The sequence below is a fragment of the Vitis riparia genome, chromosome 19, assembly GCF_004353265.1.
Source record: "Vitis riparia cultivar Riparia Gloire de Montpellier isolate 1030 chromosome 19, EGFV_Vit.rip_1.0, whole genome shotgun sequence".
Taxonomy (NCBI): domain Eukaryota; kingdom Viridiplantae; phylum Streptophyta; class Magnoliopsida; order Vitales; family Vitaceae; genus Vitis; species Vitis riparia.
In genome coordinates this window covers 23,557,343-23,576,516 of record NC_048449.1, presented here as the reverse complement: position 1 = coordinate 23,576,516, position 19,174 = coordinate 23,557,343, and the positions used below count along the sequence as shown (strand labels likewise).

The following is a 19,174-nucleotide window of genomic DNA, read 5'->3' as shown; positions in this document are numbered from 1 at the left end:
AAATATTTTTTAATTGTTTTATATTATTTTCATTTATTTTATGAATATTGTTTTAAAAAATAATTACACAAATATGTGAAATAATTAAAAATAAAACATTAAACATAAAAAATAGTTTTCAAATATTAAAAATAAGTTAAAAATATTTTAGGTTTTAAATAAACTTTTGTTTCACAAAAATCAAATAACAATTTTTAAAAATTATTCTTAAAAATTAATTTTCATAACTGTTTTAAAAAATAATTATCAAACATATGAGCTTCTTTATTTTGATATAAATAAAATGAAAAAAAAAAAAGCAATATTTTCCCATATATGATTATTACCCGATTCAACTCAACTCGAGCTCAATCCAAACCGGTCCGACCCTAATAGGATCCTATCCAAGTCAAGACTGGATTTTTTTAATTTTTACGTATTTTTGGAACGGGCAGTCTCTTTTACATTCAATAAAACCCTAAAAATTGAGGTAAGAGAAAGAGCCCTTTTCCTTCTGATATCCCTCTCTCTCTCTCTCTCTCCAGTGTCGAAAGGTGAGTCTCTCTCTCTTCTTCGCTTTTCTGATTCAATTCCCATTTGCTTTTCTCTCTTCCATCCCATTTATTTTCTTCAATTTGTCGTCTTTCTTCTTTCTTTGATTTCCTTTCTTTTCAATTTTGTATTTTCAATCTATCCCCCGTTTGGTTCTCGAGAAAATTGGGGGCAGAAAATGGAAACGAGAAAACCCTTTTTGCCATTATGATTTTTGGGTTTCCAATCCTGGAAAGCGAAGCTCGAGTAAGTTTTTATTTCTTCTTTCTGTTCTTTTTTTTCCCGCAATTTCCCAGCAGCCAAACGCCCCCGTCGTTTTACCTAATTTCACTCGGATAGTTGTTTTAAGTTCATTTTTTTTCGATTCAATTTCCAGTTGCTGTTCTCTTTCAATTACATTCGTTTTTCTTCTTCTTTCTTTGGTTATCAATCTCTTCCCGTTTGGTTCTCGAGAAAATCGGGGCAGAAAAGGGAAACAAGAAAACCCTTCTTTTCAATTCTGATTTATGCGTTTCCAATCTTCAAAAGTGAAGCTCGAGTAAGTTTTGATTTCTTTTTTCTGCTCTTTTTTTCCTGAATTTTCACAGCAGCAAAGGCCCCGGTCGTTTTACCCAATTTCACTCGAGTAGTTGTTTTAAGTTTGGCTCTTTTCGACTCAATCGCTATTTGCTTTTCTCTTTCATTCGCATTTTTTTTTTCTTTTCTTTTTCAATTATCGATCTATATGCGTTCGGTTCTCGAGAAAATTGGGGGCAGAAAAGCGAAAGGAGGAAACCCTTACCAATTCTGATTTTTGGGTTTCAATCTTCGAAATGGAAGCCCGAGTAAGCCTTTATTTCTTCTTTCTGTTCTGTTTTTCTTGCACTTTCTCAGCAGCCAAACTCCCCGGTGCGTTTCCCCAATTTCACTCGTATAGTTGTACTGAGTTCGGTTCTTTTCGATTCAAATTCCCATTGTCCTCTTCCTTTCACTCTTCTTATTTTCCTTGAATTCTTCTTTTTTATTTCTTTACTTCTCAATTACTAATCCCCTGCTATCGGGCAAATTTTAACTTCTTTGCTCTCTTTTTTTTTTTCCTGCACTTTCTCCGCAGCCAAACGCACCCCCTGCCCCCTTCCCCTTTTCGTTTTCCTTTTTTCAAAACCAAATTTTACTGAATTTTATTTTCTTCTTTCTTTTTTTTTTTCCTACGCTTTCTTATCTGCCAAACGCAAGTTAATTTTAAATTTATTTGTTGTAATTATCTCTTGCAGGAAATGTGTAGATAATTGTAGTTTGGACCATTGAGGTTAGTCTCTGAAAATTACTAAGAGGAGGAATCAGGTAGGAAATTTCAGCTGATCATAAAGTTTTTATTATTTGTTTAAGTACATTTACTTTCTTTCCTGTTAATTCTCTTGGATTTGGGTCCTTTTCTATATCCTCTGTTTGTTTCTAGGAAAATTTTAGATTCCTCATCAACCAAACGCAAAACAATGTATCTAACTTTTCTTGTTGTTTTTGTTTAGCAGGAAAAAGGGTAGATATTGAATTTTTGAAATGAGAGCGGAGAGCTGCAAACAGGTGTGAATTTACAGCTAACTATGCAAATTTTGAATTTTTTAAAGTTCTTGTTTTTTTAGTACATTTACTTTTTCTTTGGTTTATGCTCTTGGATTTGAATTCTTTAACTTGCATTTCAATTCCTTTTTTCCCCTTGTCCTCTGGTTGGTTTTCTAGGAAAATGGGAGAGAAAAAAAGGAAAGAAAACCCTTCTTTTCAATTTTACTTTTTTGGTTCTAAATCTTAGAAAGCAGAACTTGAAAAAAATTTATTTATTTTTTTTTCCCATGTGTTCTCAGCAACCAATCATGGATGCATCTAATCAATCTCAGCCAAGTAGTATATTTCATCTGTTTATGGTTTTATTTATTTATATATTTCTTTATTTTTCAGCAGGAAGAGTGTAGATATTGCATTTTTGGTACATTGAGGAAGTAGTGTATAAGCAGCATCTGGTATGAAATTATAGCTAATCACAAAAATTTATGATTGAATTTTTTTATTTATTTTTTTGAATATATAATTTTTAGTAGTTTGAAGTAAAATTTTTAATACTGGCATTTACTATTAGACAGTTTCTTTATTTAAAAAAGGGAAGGGCTGTACATGATTAAGAACAAGATAGTAGTTGATTAAGAAAAAGATAGTAGTTGGGCAAATATATCCTATTAGATCACTGGTATTTATGCAACACAACCTAATGAAATAATGATGTTTTGATATGGTTGATAATCTTTCCCCTTGAGTCTCATTATTTTATGAAATGTGGTCTACTATTCTTTTGCCATTGATATGCACTAGATTTATTGTGTACTTTTTAAGTGTTAGACATTACAAAGGTGATCAACAGCTTTTAGCAAGCAGTTAAAGCTACTCTTTACGGGAGATAATCTAATAAAGTTGTTTATGATGGATGCATTTTGTGATGTTTTCCCCACATAATTTAGCACTGTGTCTCCTTAATTGAGAATGAATAATATTTAAGGCCAATCAAAATTCAAATGCTTAAGTTAAAATTGAATTAGTCTAATTGGAATTTAGATTTAGAAGGTAGTTTTGATAGAGACTCTAAAGTAGGGTGGCCAATGCAGTTGGAACATGAATCTCGTTCTTCAGGGATGTTGAGGTTGCCTATTTTCTGAGTTCAAAGCTAGTACTTGGGAAGCCTTTTTCTTTTCTGACTTGGTAGATTCAGTTTTTATCCCAAATCTAGGACAATGCTATATGTTCTCCTGAAGATGTTCTCTTGAAGGCATACAGGCTGTTATGACTGGATAAGGTGCATGAGAAGCTACTGAATTATCACAGGAGAAGAAGATTCAGAATTTGACTTTTAAGGGCTTGGCTTTTGAAGTTCCGGTTTTGAACAGTCTTGGATGCCTTGCTAAAGCTTTTTACTTCTGTGTGATCTCATGTTATTTTTATCTGGGATACATAAAGAATCATCAGTAGAGTCCTTTGTTTCTGACTTATCTTGCTTGTCCTCTGACAGGGGGCTACTTGGTGGATGGTGAAGCAATCATTCAATCAGTGAATAATATAGACCATCTGTACCAACTTTAGATAAATTTGGTGGGAAGAGGTTCATATGGCTGGTCTGTTGCCTGGCGATCCGTCACATCATGGAATGTATGAAGGTGGGTCTTACAAATTTCCTCAGGACAAACCAGAGGAAGGTGGCCGTTGGTACTTATCTAGGAAGGAAATTGAAGAAAATTCCCCTTCCAAGCGTGATGGAATTGATTTGAAAAAAGAGACTTACCTACGCAAGTCATACTGTACATTTCTACAGGATTTGGGCATGAGGCTCAAAGTGTAAGTCATGAACTTGTCAAGCATTGTCTGAATTGCCATGCCTTACCCTGTTTCTTTGGTTACATGCAATAACTCTCATTGTTTACCATTTCAGTACTTTTAATGTTTGTTTCAAAATAGTCATATGGTCACTGAGCTTAAAGTGTAGGTTACTTTTATGTATATGAAGTGAATGTTATTTTCCAGGGTTAGGGTCTTGCATGTGTCCTTGTTCTCCTTGCTCAATTACTCTTTCAAATTTGCAATGATATATTTTTTAAATCCCTTTCAATAGAAAAACATTGTAGATACCTGCTTGTTGGATTCTATTTGATTTTTGGTCTGTTTAAGTTCTAATTTGCAAGTCCGTGATAAAGTAATGTGTTGTGGAGCACGCTATGCTTATTTGGTGTATTTGGAAGGAACAAATAAGGTGTGCTTCTGAATACATATATTGTTTCTGTTGAGAGAGGGAAAGGAGAGTCAATGCCAACAATGATACATTGTTGTCTCTATTGAGAGAGAGGAGGGAGGGGTGGAGAGGGGTTTGGGTTCATTGTTGTCAGGTTTGCTTTTGTGGAGCTGGTTCTTTAATGTTTAGAAGTGAGTACAGTTAACATGCTAGTTAGATAAGCAGAGACTTATCTTTTTCATCCCCTTTTAGATCCAATGTTGAGAATTTTATCACGAAAAGAACAAAAAACGAGACTTGGAGGATGAAAAATCTGTTTGTTTGAATCCAGAGAGACAGAGAGCAATTGTACAGTACTAAAACACACAAACTACATCCACATAAATCAGGAAAGAAACTGAAGTGGGAAAGTAATCGCCAAAGAAATCTCTGGTGTCGAGCTTCTCTCTTGGTCAGCTTATTATAAAACAGGGAAAGTACTTAAATGCATATTTATTAGTATATATTTAACATAGGAAATCATCTTAAAACCAGGTTCTAGTTTTTGTTTTACTCAAATGAATCAAAATTTGCTTTCTCTACTGGCTGGCTGCAACAGAGTCCATGTCATAGCTTGGGAACTATGGAAATCCCTTCTTTTTTTTTGCCTTTTGTTGTTCCCCCCTTTTTCTTTCCTGAGTCTTTTTGTGTGGTTTGGGGGGTTTTGTAAAATATTCTTCTTGCTGTAAGTTTCCAATTTTAAAATCAAATTGTTTCTGCGGTATCCATCTTTAAAATTTTTTAAAGCTTTTAAACACATGGGTCACTTTGACTTTCTGGTTTCAAATGGTGATGCAACTTTGCTATGTATTAGGAAGAAACATGCTTTATGAATTCAAATGATTTTAAACTTCTATGATGTGGAACAACATGGATTATCTTTTGAAGACTTACAAGAGGAGAAAGGTTAGGTCGAATGTGCAAGTCTTAATTTGGGAAACCAATGAGGATTTAACTTTCTCATGAGACTTAACATAGTTAATTTAGGTCGAGTCTATTGGTAAATTCCTAGTTTAGTTAGCGATTAACTTTGTTAAGTTTTTGTTTCTTTTAGCCGTCTTATGCTAAGAAAGTATTTTTTTTTTTTTTGAAGTTTTTAAATAAGATTCCTATTATGCTGAGGGTATGAAGTTTTTCCCCATTCATGAGATTTGGGGAACTAGAGCTCCTATGAGGATTTTTATTCATAAATTTTTTTTGTGTGGAAGGTTGTGAGGTAAAATCTTAACCATATATCTCATCAAAATAAATCTTAACTCATGTGCAGTTTTACAAAGGTTGTGGGGTAAAAAAAAGTATTCATTTTTTTTTTTTTTTTTTTTTAAGTTTTCAAATTAGATTCCTATTATGCTGAGGGTATGAAGTTTTTCCCCATTCATGAGATTTGGGGAACTAGAGCTCCTATGAGGATTTTTATTTATATATATTTTTTTTGTGTGGAAGGTTGTGGGGTAAAATCTTAACCTATCTCATAAAAAAAAAAAAAAATCTTAACCATATACCTTCTCATGAGTAGAGGTTGGTCAAGCATGTGCAGTTTTATAAAGGTAGCAAGGATTCAGCAAATAACATTCTGATTCTCTGCAACGGGACCGGACATTGCAAGATTTTTCATTGAAGTTTTTTGGGCTGCAGTGGTTTTTTTACAAAATCAACCATGGGATGTCTGTTTGGTTGAAGGTGCAAGGCTTGGATAAGCGGAGGAGGAAAGTTTGATGAATGACTCTCCTTTGCTTATTTTGATGCATATGGAGATAATATAACTAACGAACATTTAATAAAGAAGATCATGCAAATCAAAAGCTAAAGGAGACCCTTATAAAGTTCCTCTTGGGAGTAGCTTAGGGTCTCACTTAGTTGGGCTAATTGTACATTGTTGGAGTTAATAGATTGTCTGAATTGTGGATCGGCTCAACAGGAAGGGTTGGAAGTTGTCGAGTAGGTATTATTTATGTAAAGGAGAGGACAAAACCGTGGATCATATCCTCTTCATTGTTCCAAAGCAATCATATTAAGATAGTTAATTTATGCTTTGTTTGGTGTTCAGTCTATGATGCTCTCCTCAGGCAGAGCCGTCTTTCTAAGTTGGCATGAACCCTTTGTAGGGAAGAAGAGGAAGAAAGCATGGAAAGCAACTCTTTTATGTTTATTATGGATCATCTGAAAGGAGAGAAACAAAAGAGCTTTTCGAAAATACCAAAAATACATACCAAGTAATTAAACAATCTTTATGTACATTTGTTGAGGGGAATGGGTTAGGGTGCACATATGAGAGTGTTCCTAGTCACTATTGGAATTTATTGATTGGTTGAACTCTAAGTAAGGCGAGGGTCTTGTTTCTTGTGTTCCCTCTTTCTCATTTAGCCTTTGATGCCTTGTACACATCATGTATACTTTTATGCACCCTTTTGGTGGGGTGCTTGTAATGCAATTGTTTTTTATTCAAAAAAAAATAAAAAAAATAAAAAGTCTTGAATTGCGGACTGAAGGTCTTGCTTTTGTTGTTCCTAGGTGGGCATGTGTTTTGTTCTTTCTTTAGTGCCTCTTGTATACCCCCATGTGTATATTTGGGTGCACCTCCCTTTTGTTAGGTGCCTTTTATATGAATTTTTTGTCCATCCTATCAAAAATAGAAATGAAAAAAAATAAAAAATTATTAATAATAATGCTAATAATAATATTCTTTCTTTGTATCCATTTCTAAAATTTGAAGAAATATAATGAGTTAGGAAAGTTATCCTAGTAGGAAAGAGAATCATAAGAATCTATATATACCTATGTAGTTTTTAAAGTAAAAACAAAAAGTTGAAAATTTTAATTAGGACTTTTCAGCATCTATTATGGCTCTTTGGAGGTTGTGATTATCTTCTCCCATGTGATTTTTAGGAAACCCTAGGTGTGATTGCATAGAAACCTTGGTATAATTGTCAAAGTTTTTTTTTTTTTCCTTGTCTTGTATCCTTTTTTATTTTAATCTTTTATAATCTTTCATCTCATTCTACAACTTAAGGAACTTTTGTTGTGTTCAAATGTAAAGATCTTGCATCTTGAGTTCATTTTACTTAATTAACTAATGTTTCACCTGGAATCCGGGTCAAATATCTTATAAGAGACAATACTTTAGTTTTGAAGCCACCAAGTTTATTGCCTTGGGAATGGCTTCTATTTGGTCAAGTCTCAGAATTTGAAATATTCAAAAATTACACACAAGGTTTAAAAATTTTGAAGTAAATTTCTATATATGTCAAAACTTATTATTGTGTGTTCTATGCATCATCCAATTATCTAACCATGTTCAAATTGCTTTACCATACTATTTTATTAAGGGGTAACCCCATATGAATATGCAACAAATTGCTCAAATACCTATATTAAGATTGAAATAGTAATTGGATGATGTTCATTTTTTTTTTATCAGGGATGATGTTCAGATCTTGAATACTGCCAAAATAGTTAACTAATATATTTATCTTTGTTGGCCCATGAAGTGAGTTGATCCCAATTGAGGGATTTGCTAATGTGGAGAACCAAGCTAGGGTTCTAGATTGTAGGGTGGTGGTACCCTCCCCACCAATTGTACAGGCCTTCTGTTGGGAGCCCCTTTTAAGATCTTCATGGTTTGGGATGTGGTGGAAGGAAGATTTCAGAAACAACTTATTGTATGAAAGAGACTTCACCTATCAAAAGGCAGAGGGCTGATTTCAATCGAAAGCACTTTTTCTAGCTTTCCTATTTGCTTCATGTCATTATTTGTAATCTCAAGAAAAGTAAGCTTAAAGTTTGAAAAGATCCAAAGTGTGATTTCCTTTATAGAAGGGATTGCTTTGGTGAAAAAGTTCCATTTGGTGAATTGTTCTACAATTTGTATGTACAAGTGGAAGCGGGGCTTGGTATGAGAAGTCTATTCAATCTTAACAAGGCTCGACTCTACTCTGTAGATGGTGTTTGAGATTTGGTATTGAGAGGGACTCCTTTTGGAAGAGAGTGATTACAAGGAAGTATGGGGAGGGTATGAAGTGGGAGTGTGAAAGGCTATTAGAAATGGGTGAGAGGCCTTTGATAGTAGAATCGGTTTTAAGGTCAGGAATGGACGAAGGGTGAAAATTTGAAAGGATAGGTAGTGTGGTGACCTTCCTCTAGGCGAGGCTTTTTCCTACATTGTTTGCTTTAGGCACTATTAAAGATTCATGGGTAGTTGAAGTGTGGATGCAAGGATAGGAGGGGGGTTGTTTGATGTTTAACACAACAAATCCATGACTAGGAGCTAAATTGGGTGGAGGCTTCTTCTAAGAGATTGCAAGCACTAACAATTTGCAGGGACTTTGAGGATACAATGGTTTAGCCGAACATGAAGTGTGGAAATTTTCAGTTGAATTTCTCTACTCCTTATCTAGGGGTAGAGTGGAGGCTTTTCCTTCTAATATTGTTTGAAATCCTTGGATTCCATTGAAAGTCAACTTTTTTTGCTTGGAAAGCCACATGGGGAAGGATATTGACTTTGATTAACTTAACATGAAGGAATGGAAGATGTCAATTAGATGCTAGATGTGCTAAGGAGAATAAGAAATGGTTGATTACATTCTTGGTCACTATTGGAAAATAGCCATCTTGTGGTGGCTAATTTACACTCTTTTTGGAATGTACCGAGTGATTGCTTTCCTCAGTAAGGAATGTCTTCTTGAGCTGTCATAGATCCGTTGTTGAGAAAAATAGAAAGGAAGTTTAGACAATTGTTCCCTTATGCTTATTTTGAACCATATGGAAGGAGAGAAATAGAAGGGCTTTTGATAATGTAGAAAACACGGATAAAGCACTCAAAAGATCTTTTTTGTTTAATTTTTTAGATTGGGTTAAGAGTGTATATAAGAGATTACTCTATATTCATGATGAACTTTATTGATTGGTTGAGCTCTAAGTAATACGAAGGAAACATGGATAAAGCACTCAAAAGATCTTTTATGTTTAATTTTTTAGATTGGGTTAAGAGTGTATATAAGAGATTACTCTATATTCATGATGAACTTTATTGATTGGTTGAGCTCTAAGTAATACGAAGGAAACATGGATAAAGCACTCAAAAGATCTTTTATGTTTAATTTTTTAGATTGGGTTAAGAGTGTATATAAGAGATTACTCTATATTCATGATGAACTTTATTGATTGGTTGAGCTCTAAGTAATACGAAGGAAACATGGATAAAGCACTCAAAAGATCTTTTATGTTTAATTTTTTAGATTGGGTTAAGAGTGTATATAAGAGATTACTCTATATTCATGATGAACTTTATTGATTGGTTGAACTCTATGTAATACGAAGGATGCATTTTGTGTATCCCTTTGCTTTAGTTGGCCTTTTGACGCCTTTGTATATGTCGTGTTTGTTTCCATGCGCCCTTTTGTGTAGGCGTTGTTAATATATTAAAATTTTCCTATTCAAAAAAGTATTCTCAATCTCACCTTGTCAATAGACATGTGAGTCACAATAGGATATTTACAGCATGTTATAAATGCACCATTATTCCACCTTTATGGTTTCTAAATGAATCAAATTTGCATTTTTTTTTTCCTTTTGTGTATTGTCTTTAGAAAATGCTTTAAGGTAAATGTTAAAATTTAAATATTCATTTTTTTTGTGCTCCCCTTATGAAAATATCTTCTCTTCGTGATACTTGAATCCAATGGCATTTTGCTACTTTATTCCTTTTGCAAAATTCAAAAGATAGCTCTATCTCGATTCTTGAAAGCATATCCTCAAGTGATTGGACCATTTTCAAAGGTTTGAAGACTCCGATTTCTGTATCCATGGCCCATATTTATGCTTAAGCACACATACATACATACATTATATCTGTGTGTGTGTGCGCGTGCGCGCGCATTCTACTTGTTCATTCCCCTTGGTTGTAGTTCAACAATATTAACTTCTAGCAATGAACCAAAGGTCTTGAATTTGAGCTCTCTCAATATTTAAGGTTGGAATGAACGCCACTTTGTTGTTGAGGTGGATTCCTTGTTACCCCAGAAAAAAACAAACAAACAAACAAAGACAAACGAAAACACATTCTTCTTGTGCATGCTCAATGATTTCTTTTCTGTGTGTCAGTTGGAACTCGTTAAAATTTTCAGTATATTAGTAATGAGTGGCAATTTTTTTGAAACTCTACAGTAATTAGTAAATTTAAAATTTTAGAATGTTTATCTTGCTGGTTTTAGTTATGAATTAATGCTATAAAATGTCTTTTCCATGTCAGAAAAAACAAAAAGAGAAAGAAAGAAGTTTTCTTGTTTAAAAAGGCATCTAACCTCTAGTCTTTAGTTCTTTGTGAATGAAGGATGTGATGGATGCATTTGTCTGTGATGTAATGACAAGGCACAATGTCCTACTTCACTTTAGCTCTAGTCTTGGTATCTTTCTTGAAATTGGTTAAATATTACTGTGTTCCATTATTTCAATATGTGCATATCTTCCATGTATGTCTGCATATTTCTTTTACCTATATTTTCCAACATGTAATTGTATTTCAGAATACATAATAGCAAAAAATTGGAAATGATTCACAGTATGGTATACAAATTGATAGTAATGATTCATGATAGGGAAAATAGCTGATTAAAAAGCACAATTTAGTAGCTGTACAGACTTTGATACAGGCAAAACTTTTTGCATTAGAAAATAATACTCAAAACTGTTGGATGCATATGATGAGCTAGCCATCTCACCAACAACTAAGCAAATAATCATAATTACATAATTGAAACTGGGAGCCCAAGGATTTATCAAACGTTCATCCATGTTTCTTTGTTAGTGATTATCATAAAACTTGAATTCATGACAAAGAGCAATTGCCCAAGATTGGAGAAAGTGTCCAATACCTCCATGGCATCATGTCAATGCTGACATGATACCTATGCTAGCTCCTACTATTTGTCACATTAGCATTTTCTGATTAGATGTCAAAAATTTGTAGTAGTTTTCCATTGAAGGATAACTTTAAAATTTATATTACGTACTATATTATTTTAATATATATATATATATATATACATAGATATTTTCTGTTACATGGAATCAAACCTGAAGTCTCCTGGATACCCACCATAACCCTTACCACTTGAGCTAGGCCTAAAGGACATATTACCGATTGCAAAGTTATCTTAGTTATTCTTAAGTCAAGATAACTTTCTCCTTGCCATATCTTCTAGACATTTTTGGGCAATCCTTTCTAGTAAATCCTTCTGAATGAATTCTCTTTGGCAAGAAAGAACTTTCTTTGGTTCATTGCCAAGCCCGTCTAGCAAGAAAGAGTTTCCTTTATTAATTGTCATAACCAAGTAACGTATTGTTATGTTTAAACACCCTCACTAATCCTCTTTTGTAGACCCTTTCTAGTGAACCTTCTTTAGGGAGAGACATAATGTTCTTGGAACTTTTTTATTCTTTTCTGATAGCTGAGGGCTAGAACTATCATTCATTGGTATTCTTTTCAGGTCATAAAAACTTTGATGGAAATGTTAGTGAGGAAGAAGTGATAGGGAATCTATTAATATCTGGATTCCTGTTATTGTACATCGCTCAAGGGTCATGGGTCATAGGAGATTTGTTGTAGAGACATATCCTTCTCATTTCTTTCTCTTCACATAAAGAGAGACTCTAATAAATGCAGTAGTTTATAGATGGTTCTACTAGCCCATCGTCGTTATTGAGAATGGGGAAGAGTTTGATAATGAGTAAATGGAGTGATTTCCATTCACATAGTACCTATTAATATTGAGGGTGGTGCGTTGCCAGAAATTCACTGGAGAAGGTAGGAAGAGAAAATGGTTGCATTTTTTTAAATGAAAAACCTTCACATTTTTTAATATTTATATTCACCTAACTTATGACAAGTGACAAAACATGAATAGATATATCAGCATCCAGAGATAAGCACTGGATACTTTCTCCTTAAATTGAACTTTGAATCACAAGATGCAGAAGAATGACCCTTCACAATAGAGAAATAAAAATGTTGAGTTCAGGCCACCAAAATGTTTTTTTATTTTTGGGGTAAGAAATAAAAAGCTTGTTAGGGGGTTCATATGTGGAAAGCTATCAGACTAGGAAGCGCCTCTGTTGAATACACATATCACAATAGAGAATAGTTTCCTCACAATGTTTTGGTTTGACTTCTGGTGTGCGATGTGTCTGCTTAAAGACTCTTTTTCAGAACTATTTGGGTTTGTTTTACACAAAGATGCTTTGGTAGTGGATATTTGGGAGTGGGTGGAGATCTTACGCGTTTTCCAATAAGGAAGATTTGGGCTCCTTGGGTGCCTTCTAGAGTCAGTATGCCTACTATAGGAAATTTAATTCCTATATACTAGGAATTGTACTAATGTTTGAATTCCATCAATACCATACATGCTCTAATTTGCCTCTGTTTGGATAAGAAACTTTAGTTGGCGAGTATAAAGGTCAAAGGAAACAAGAAAGGAGTGAAGATGCAAATAATGCGTTAATTGCATTTCTATTGTTACTTGGGACTATTAGTCAATTGAAGAGGTTCAGGGTTTTGGTTGAGAGGAGGCATTGTTTTTACTAACTTCGATAAAATGAAGACATATATGAACAAAGCTTCAATACTTGATAGAGTTTTCCTTATACAAATTTTCTTCTTTATTTTGCCAGAATGTAGTGTTGATACTAGGATGCTTGTTTATTCCTGCTTACTAATTGGTCTATTCTTCATATGTTTCCATTTTAAAATTCTGTAAGTTTTATTTTTTATTAGAATCTGAAACTCTGAGAATCCTGATGATTTTTGGTCCTCCCTGTAGTCTCTGAACTATATCTCTGAGAGGTTATTGTGTCAGCATCATTTAGCTGTCTTCTGTTGAACAGTTTGCTGTTAATGGATTTAGAGAGCAAATCTGAAATTGAAAATTCATGTTTTTGAGGGTGAAATTGTACTTACATAATTGAAAGCAGACAATTTGGCAGGGGTGGATTATCATATTACAATATTTCACAAACCCTAGGGGAGGTCAATGATAATGTTAGATATCTCCTATGGACATTTCCAATGTTTACTCTTGGCCTTCTAAGTTTAACATTTAGAGGCTCTTGGCTTGTAATTTATATTGAATTATCATTATTATTTTATTTTATTTTATTTTTTTTAATAGGAAACGACAAAGGAATATATTGATAAAAAGAAGGTACAATTAGAAGGATGAGGAATCCTCCCACCAAAGAGAAACAAGACTACAAGTAATCAAATATAAGAAAATACAAAGAGAGAATAAGCAAACACTCTAGTTACACACCGCTAACCAATCAAGTTGTAACACGTTAAGAGGTATCCCTTAAAAACCTTAGAACAAAAAGCCCAAAAAGAAGCAAGAAAACGAATAGAATCCCAAAGATACTCTGAATTTCTTGCTTTATCCTCAAAAATCCTTGCATTTCTTTCCCGCCACACCACCCACATTAACGCGATGCACGCGTCTTGCCATAAAACAATCCCTCTCTTAGAAGATCCAAAACCATTAAAATTAGTAGATAACATGTCAGAGATGCTCCTTGGGGAAACCCAATCCGTCTTTGCTAATTGAAATAATCTGTTGTGCCACAACCCCATCGTCAAAGAGCAATGGAGGAAAAGGTGATCTACTGTTTCTCCATGCTTCATGCACAACTTACATATGTCGGGACTAAGTGCTTTGTGGGGTCTTCAAATTATTATCATTATTATTCATCTATATTTTGCTTTCTACTGAAGAATATACATATAGATTTCCTACTGTTTTATTATTTTTTTTATGCCTCAAACATGAGCAAATAGTTTATAATTGTTTTTCCAGCATCACTGTGATTATGAACATTTTAATTGCAGGCCCCAGGTAACAATTGCTACAGCAATCATATTTTGTCACCGTTTCTTCCTTCGTCAATCCCATGCAAAGAATGACAGAAGGGTGAGTCTATTTGATTCTTTTACAAATTATATCAATTTTCTATCTGATTGATATTTCCAGCTGGATGTGACCAATAATTAGAAAGGTCATAGATCATATGGAAAATGTTCCGAAAGAAAAAGCTGCTTATAACTGGTTTCTATTGAATTTTTTGCCAAGTGGATCCGAGTCATAGCAGTTTCATCTCTCCTTTCCCTTTCCTTTTTTTTTTTTTTCTTTCTTTGTTTGAATCCTCCCGTGAGCTATACTGCAACCTGAGCACGCAATGCATGTTATGCCTTTTGCATTCCAGTAGAATTGAAGCCATAAACTCAATGTTGTATGGGGGTACTAACATAATTGAACGAGAAAATTCGAAGTAGATTTATTGATCAAACTAGAAAACCTGGAGATAATTGGGTTGTTGGTCATATTTTGTTTAACTAGCATCTAATTGGATGAGTTTTATTAATTTTTAATTTTTATTTGATGAGTAATAGAAAAAGCTTATTAAATTATCGAAAGGGGATGTCCCTAGAATACAGGGTGTTAGACAGAGAACTGTCAAAAACAGGAGCAAAAAAAGAAAAAGAAAGTCGAAAATTAGCAAAAAGGAAAAACCTGGTCAGTTATCAACATCCACTGGAACCACTCAGCCCAAACCGCCCTAGCAATGAAGTCAACAAGAGAAATATTTCCCTTCCCTAAAGGCATCCATAGACCATAAGAGCCAAGAGTTAAGAAAAATATGTTTGCGCCTCAAAAGTAGAAAGATATCTTCAAAAAATCTCTAATTCCCTTGCCTTCCAAACACAGAAAAAAAACATAACTGGTTGTCCTCCAAAAATTCCTCTTACCGACAAAGCTTCCTCTCCACAGCATCATATAAAATATAGTAGATTTGAAGCCAAGAAATCCTCACACTAGAAGCATATTGCTATGAGATGCCTACACTTATGTAATGGATCCTCACACTTGAACAGGTTCAAAGCCCCCATATTGCTATCATTCTAACATTACATGACTGAATCCCCAATCCGTTGCTTTCTATGCAGTGACAGTATAAATATCCACTAGTTATTGTTGCCAGATACAGTTGCAATTGAAATCTCTTTTAATTTGAGAACATGAGAAGCAAATTATTGTGTGGTGGGATCAATATCTCAACATAAACCAAGCCCTCTTTTGTGGGTAATAGGCGGAAAAAGGTGTGGCGGACAGCTTCTCTTTGCTTATTTTGGATCATTTGGAAGGAAAGAAACAGAAGAGCCTTCGAGACTACAACAACTTATATTGGGAAAAGCCATTGGTAATGAAGACAAAAGTGCCATGAAATGAGAAAGAACCTATAAGCCTTTCTTTAATGAATTTTATACAATGTTATCCATCTTTCCGCACAAACACGCTTTGCATAAGTGGAAGCCTGAAAATTCCCACCTCTTGAATGTCCCAATTATGTGATTACCTAAAAAAGAACACAGATTCCTTTGGTGAAATATATACTCCCTCCGGTAATTAGCCACCAAACTTTCTTTAAATTGATAAAGCATAAATGGTTGAATCTTCAAATTCACCTCCTCACACACCACCTATCAAGCAAGAGCCTAATCCTCCTCCTCCCATCCCAGTAGAGAAAGAAATGAACCTCCCATCCCAGTAGAGAAAGAAATGAACTCTTGAGAAATATCCCAATTTCAAGCTTGGTTCCAACCCCAGTGATTCTCCCAAGCAACAAGCATCATTGTGCATGACAGGCAGTGCATATGACTTGGTTTCCTTTCTTGAATATGATGCTTCTAATCTTTGCCTCAATCTAATTTGAGTCTTGCTTGCCCAACATGTGGCCTGTACATGTATATCTTCCTCTGTCATGTTATTATGCTTGATGGACTATATGTTTCTAATTTTTTGTGTTAATGATTCAATGGATGTTGTACAATGCAAATAAATACACGAGCACACATGCACACACACACAGTTTTTGCTTGGTTTTGCAAAATCTTTATCCTGCACTGAAAAATGGAAATATTTACTTGAGATATGGCTTTATGCAAGCAGTCAGTTTCAGTGCTTAATTCTACTCCTATGTCTTGCAGACAATTGCAACAGTGTGTATGTTTCTTGCGGGGAAGGTTGAAGAAACTCCCCGTCCGTTAAAAGATGTTATCCTTGTTTCTTATGAAATCATTAATAAAAAGGATCCTGCTGCAGTTCAAAGGATAAAGCAAAAGGTACTTCTTCTCTAAATGGTATGCCTCATATGAGGCACTTGGCTACTTTGTTCAGATTTTTCTTGATGATATTTCTCTTAGTTGAGCCTGTTTGTTTCTTCATGATCTATGATAGTTCCATCTCCAATTTGAATTGCACAATGAAACCCCACCTGTTTATTGTTTGGAAAACTTCAATCGAATGAAATGAATTGTTTGTTGCTGAGATTATGTATGTATGTATGCATGTGTATATACAGATATGTGTGTGTGTGACAATGTTATAAACATACCAAGGGGAAATTATCTAAATAAATAAATAAACATGCCAAAGGGATGGTGACCCCCTTGTTATGTCTCTAGCTATTAGTCTCCTAGATTTAAATTCTACTCACTTCGGTTATCTTGATCATTCTGTTCCATTTTAGCTTCTTCTTTTGGTTTTCTCAAGAATTAACTGATTAGTACTGGGATGTCTTTTTGCATCATCATTTCTCAAGGAAATGCTTCATTGTCATTGTTTGAAGGTGGTGGTGGTGGTTTTATTTTTTTCCCCTTCCATGTTTCTTCATATGTTTTTCATCTATCATGCAGGAGGTATATGAACAGCAGAAGGAATTAATTTTACTTGGAGAGAGGGTTGTACTTGCTACACTTGGTTTTGATCTTAATGTGCACCATCCATATAAACCCCTTGTAGAGGCAATAAAGAAATTCAAGGTTGCTCAAAATGCCCTTGCTCAAGTTGCATGGAATTTTGTCAATGATGGGTATGATGGGTTGCTTCTTTTTTTTATGCACGTTATTGTTCTTTCTTCCTTCTCTTCTTGACCTGGGGAAGCGGCATGCAGACTGCGGACATCTCTTTGCTTGCAATTTAAGCCCCACCACATTGCAGCAGGTGCAATTTTCCTTGCTGCCAAGTTCCTCAAAGTAAAGCTCCCATCAGATGGTGAGAAGGTCTGGTGGCAGGAGTTCGATGTCACCCCACGCCAATTAGAGGGTTGGTTTCCTCTCTTATTTTCTGTAGCAGCATTATAGACCTATGATGACAGAGTGCCTTCCCTTTTCTCTTTTTATATGATAAATATATTCATTATCAAATAAAATGGGCAATCTGCAACATAGACCCTTTTTGTGGGGAAGGGAGGGTGATGAAAAGATCCCACAGTGATTAATTGTTTTGGAACTACTTTATGAATATTTATATCACCCTTTAATGGTGGCCATTTGTTTCTTTTAGAGGAGGTCAGTAATCAAATGTTGGAGCTCTACGAACAAAATCGAGTGCCACCTTCTCAAGGCAGTGAAGTTGAAGGAAGTGTTGGAGGTGGGGCTGCTCATCGGGCCACATCAAAAGCTCCAGCTGCTAATGAAGAATATGTAATGAGTAATGCTCATGGTGGGGGAACTCCATTGAAACCTGCAACCTCAAAGCCAGTAGCATCTAAGCCAGCATCTGATCAGCCATATGTTGATAATATTAGTGGACCTTCAAGAACCAGCCAAAATCGAAGTAATGACTATGGAAGCACAGAGATGAGAAGTACTTCAGACCACAAGGCTGATGGAGAATCAAGTGATTATCATGAACATGAACCATCACTTTACCAGGAGAACTTGGGGGAAGGTCAAAATGCATCAAGGCATGGGTCAGAGGGGCCTGGTGAAGATGATCAAGAAAGGACTGGTGGGAGAAGTGAAGCAAGAGAAGCAGGGGAATTGAAGGACAAGTACCATGGTCGAAATCTGGAATATAGAGATGGCCTGCTCGGCCAATCACCCCAGGAAGCTATTAAAAAGATTGATAAAGACAAGGTAAAGGCTGCACTGGAGAAAAGAAGGAAAACTCGTGGTGACATGACTAGAAAAACAGACCTGATGGATGAGGATGATCTTATCGAGAGAGAACTGGAAGATGGTATCGAGTTGGCCGTTGAGACTGAGAAAACCAAGCGGGAGAGGAGGCAAAGCTGGCCCAAACCCTCCAACAGGCCAGAACATGAGAGCTCACACCATGGGAAGCATCAAGATGATGAAGATGGACACCACCAAGGACTGAAACCCCTGTCATCACGAGGATCGGATTTGGAGAATGTGGAGGAAGGTGAGGTATCTGCATTTGATGACGCTGACCGAGCATTTCGATCACCCAAGTCAAGCAGTCGAAAGAGGAAACCGGGAAGCTCACCAGAAAAACTCTCAGATGGAAAGCAGCGGCATGATTATATGCCTGGCTCCCACCACCATAACCATCATGATTTCCCAGAAGATCGGAACAGACTCGGCCGGCTTGGTTACTCAGAGAGGGATCACAAAAGGCATGCACAGGAAAATCATGTCTGAAGCATGTTTCCTGCTTGCTGGAGCATGTCTTGGTATCACAAATAACCTCAGGGGTCCTCTACACACATGAGAGCATAAACTGGGATTTATTGGTATGCTCATAAACCCTTCTAAAACCCTGAGGTTTTTCAAAAGTAATTTGGTAGTTGTTATTGACTTCTATGCTCAGAAAATGACTCTATGAGTATTAAAACCTTGGAACTCTTTCTGGGTTTTTTTTTCCTCTCTTTTTTGGAACCAACTATCCATATATGCCTCCACAGGTTCCCTTCATTTTCATAGGGAAATTTGTAAAAACTGAACAATTGTTGTTAAAGTTATAATATGCATTCATAATGCAAGGTCCATTTTCCCCTGATCACCTTCTT

The 19,174-nt window shown here is 35.2% G+C and overlaps 1 protein-coding gene across 9 annotated transcripts; it reads left to right on the top strand.

The window, feature by feature from the left end:
• The first annotated feature begins 438 nt into the window (after positions 1–438).
• On the top strand, positions 439–19,162 carry LOC117908745 (cyclin-T1-5-like). 9 transcript variants are annotated; one of them, XM_034822443.1, is made up of 10 exons: positions 439–533; positions 1,785–1,854; positions 2,043–2,094; positions 2,467–2,528; positions 3,566–3,888; positions 14,190–14,271; positions 16,347–16,481; positions 17,055–17,230; positions 17,312–17,463; positions 17,707–19,162. In XM_034822443.1, the coding sequence occupies exons 5-10, from the start codon at positions 3,662–3,664 to the stop codon at positions 18,804–18,806; spliced, it is 1,872 nt and encodes a 623-aa protein (XP_034678334.1). In that variant the 5' UTR covers positions 439–533; positions 1,785–1,854; positions 2,043–2,094; positions 2,467–2,528; positions 3,566–3,661; the 3' UTR covers positions 18,807–19,162. The 9 variants fall into 9 exon arrangements, with proteins under 9 accessions (XP_034678334.1, XP_034678329.1, XP_034678337.1 ...); XM_034822438.1 differs by having other exon boundaries at positions 2,040–2,094; XM_034822446.1 differs by lacking the exon at positions 439–533 and adding an exon at positions 582–777 and having other exon boundaries at positions 2,470–2,528.
• Positions 19,163–19,174: the final 12 nt, after the last annotated feature.

Excerpts from the sequence above, each read along its gene's own strand:
- LOC117908745 (XM_034822443.1), top strand. The coding sequence starts at position 3,662 with ATGGCTGGTCTGTTGCCTGGCGATCCGTCACATCATGGAATGTATGAA. Across the intron at positions 16,482-17,054 it reads TTCAAAGGATAAAGCAAAAG|GAGGTATATGAACAGCAGAA; the intron begins GTACTTCTTCTC and ends TCTATCATGCAG. Across the intron at positions 17,464-17,706 it reads CACCCCACGCCAATTAGAGG|AGGTCAGTAATCAAATGTTG; the intron begins GTTGGTTTCCTC and ends TTCTTTTAGAGG.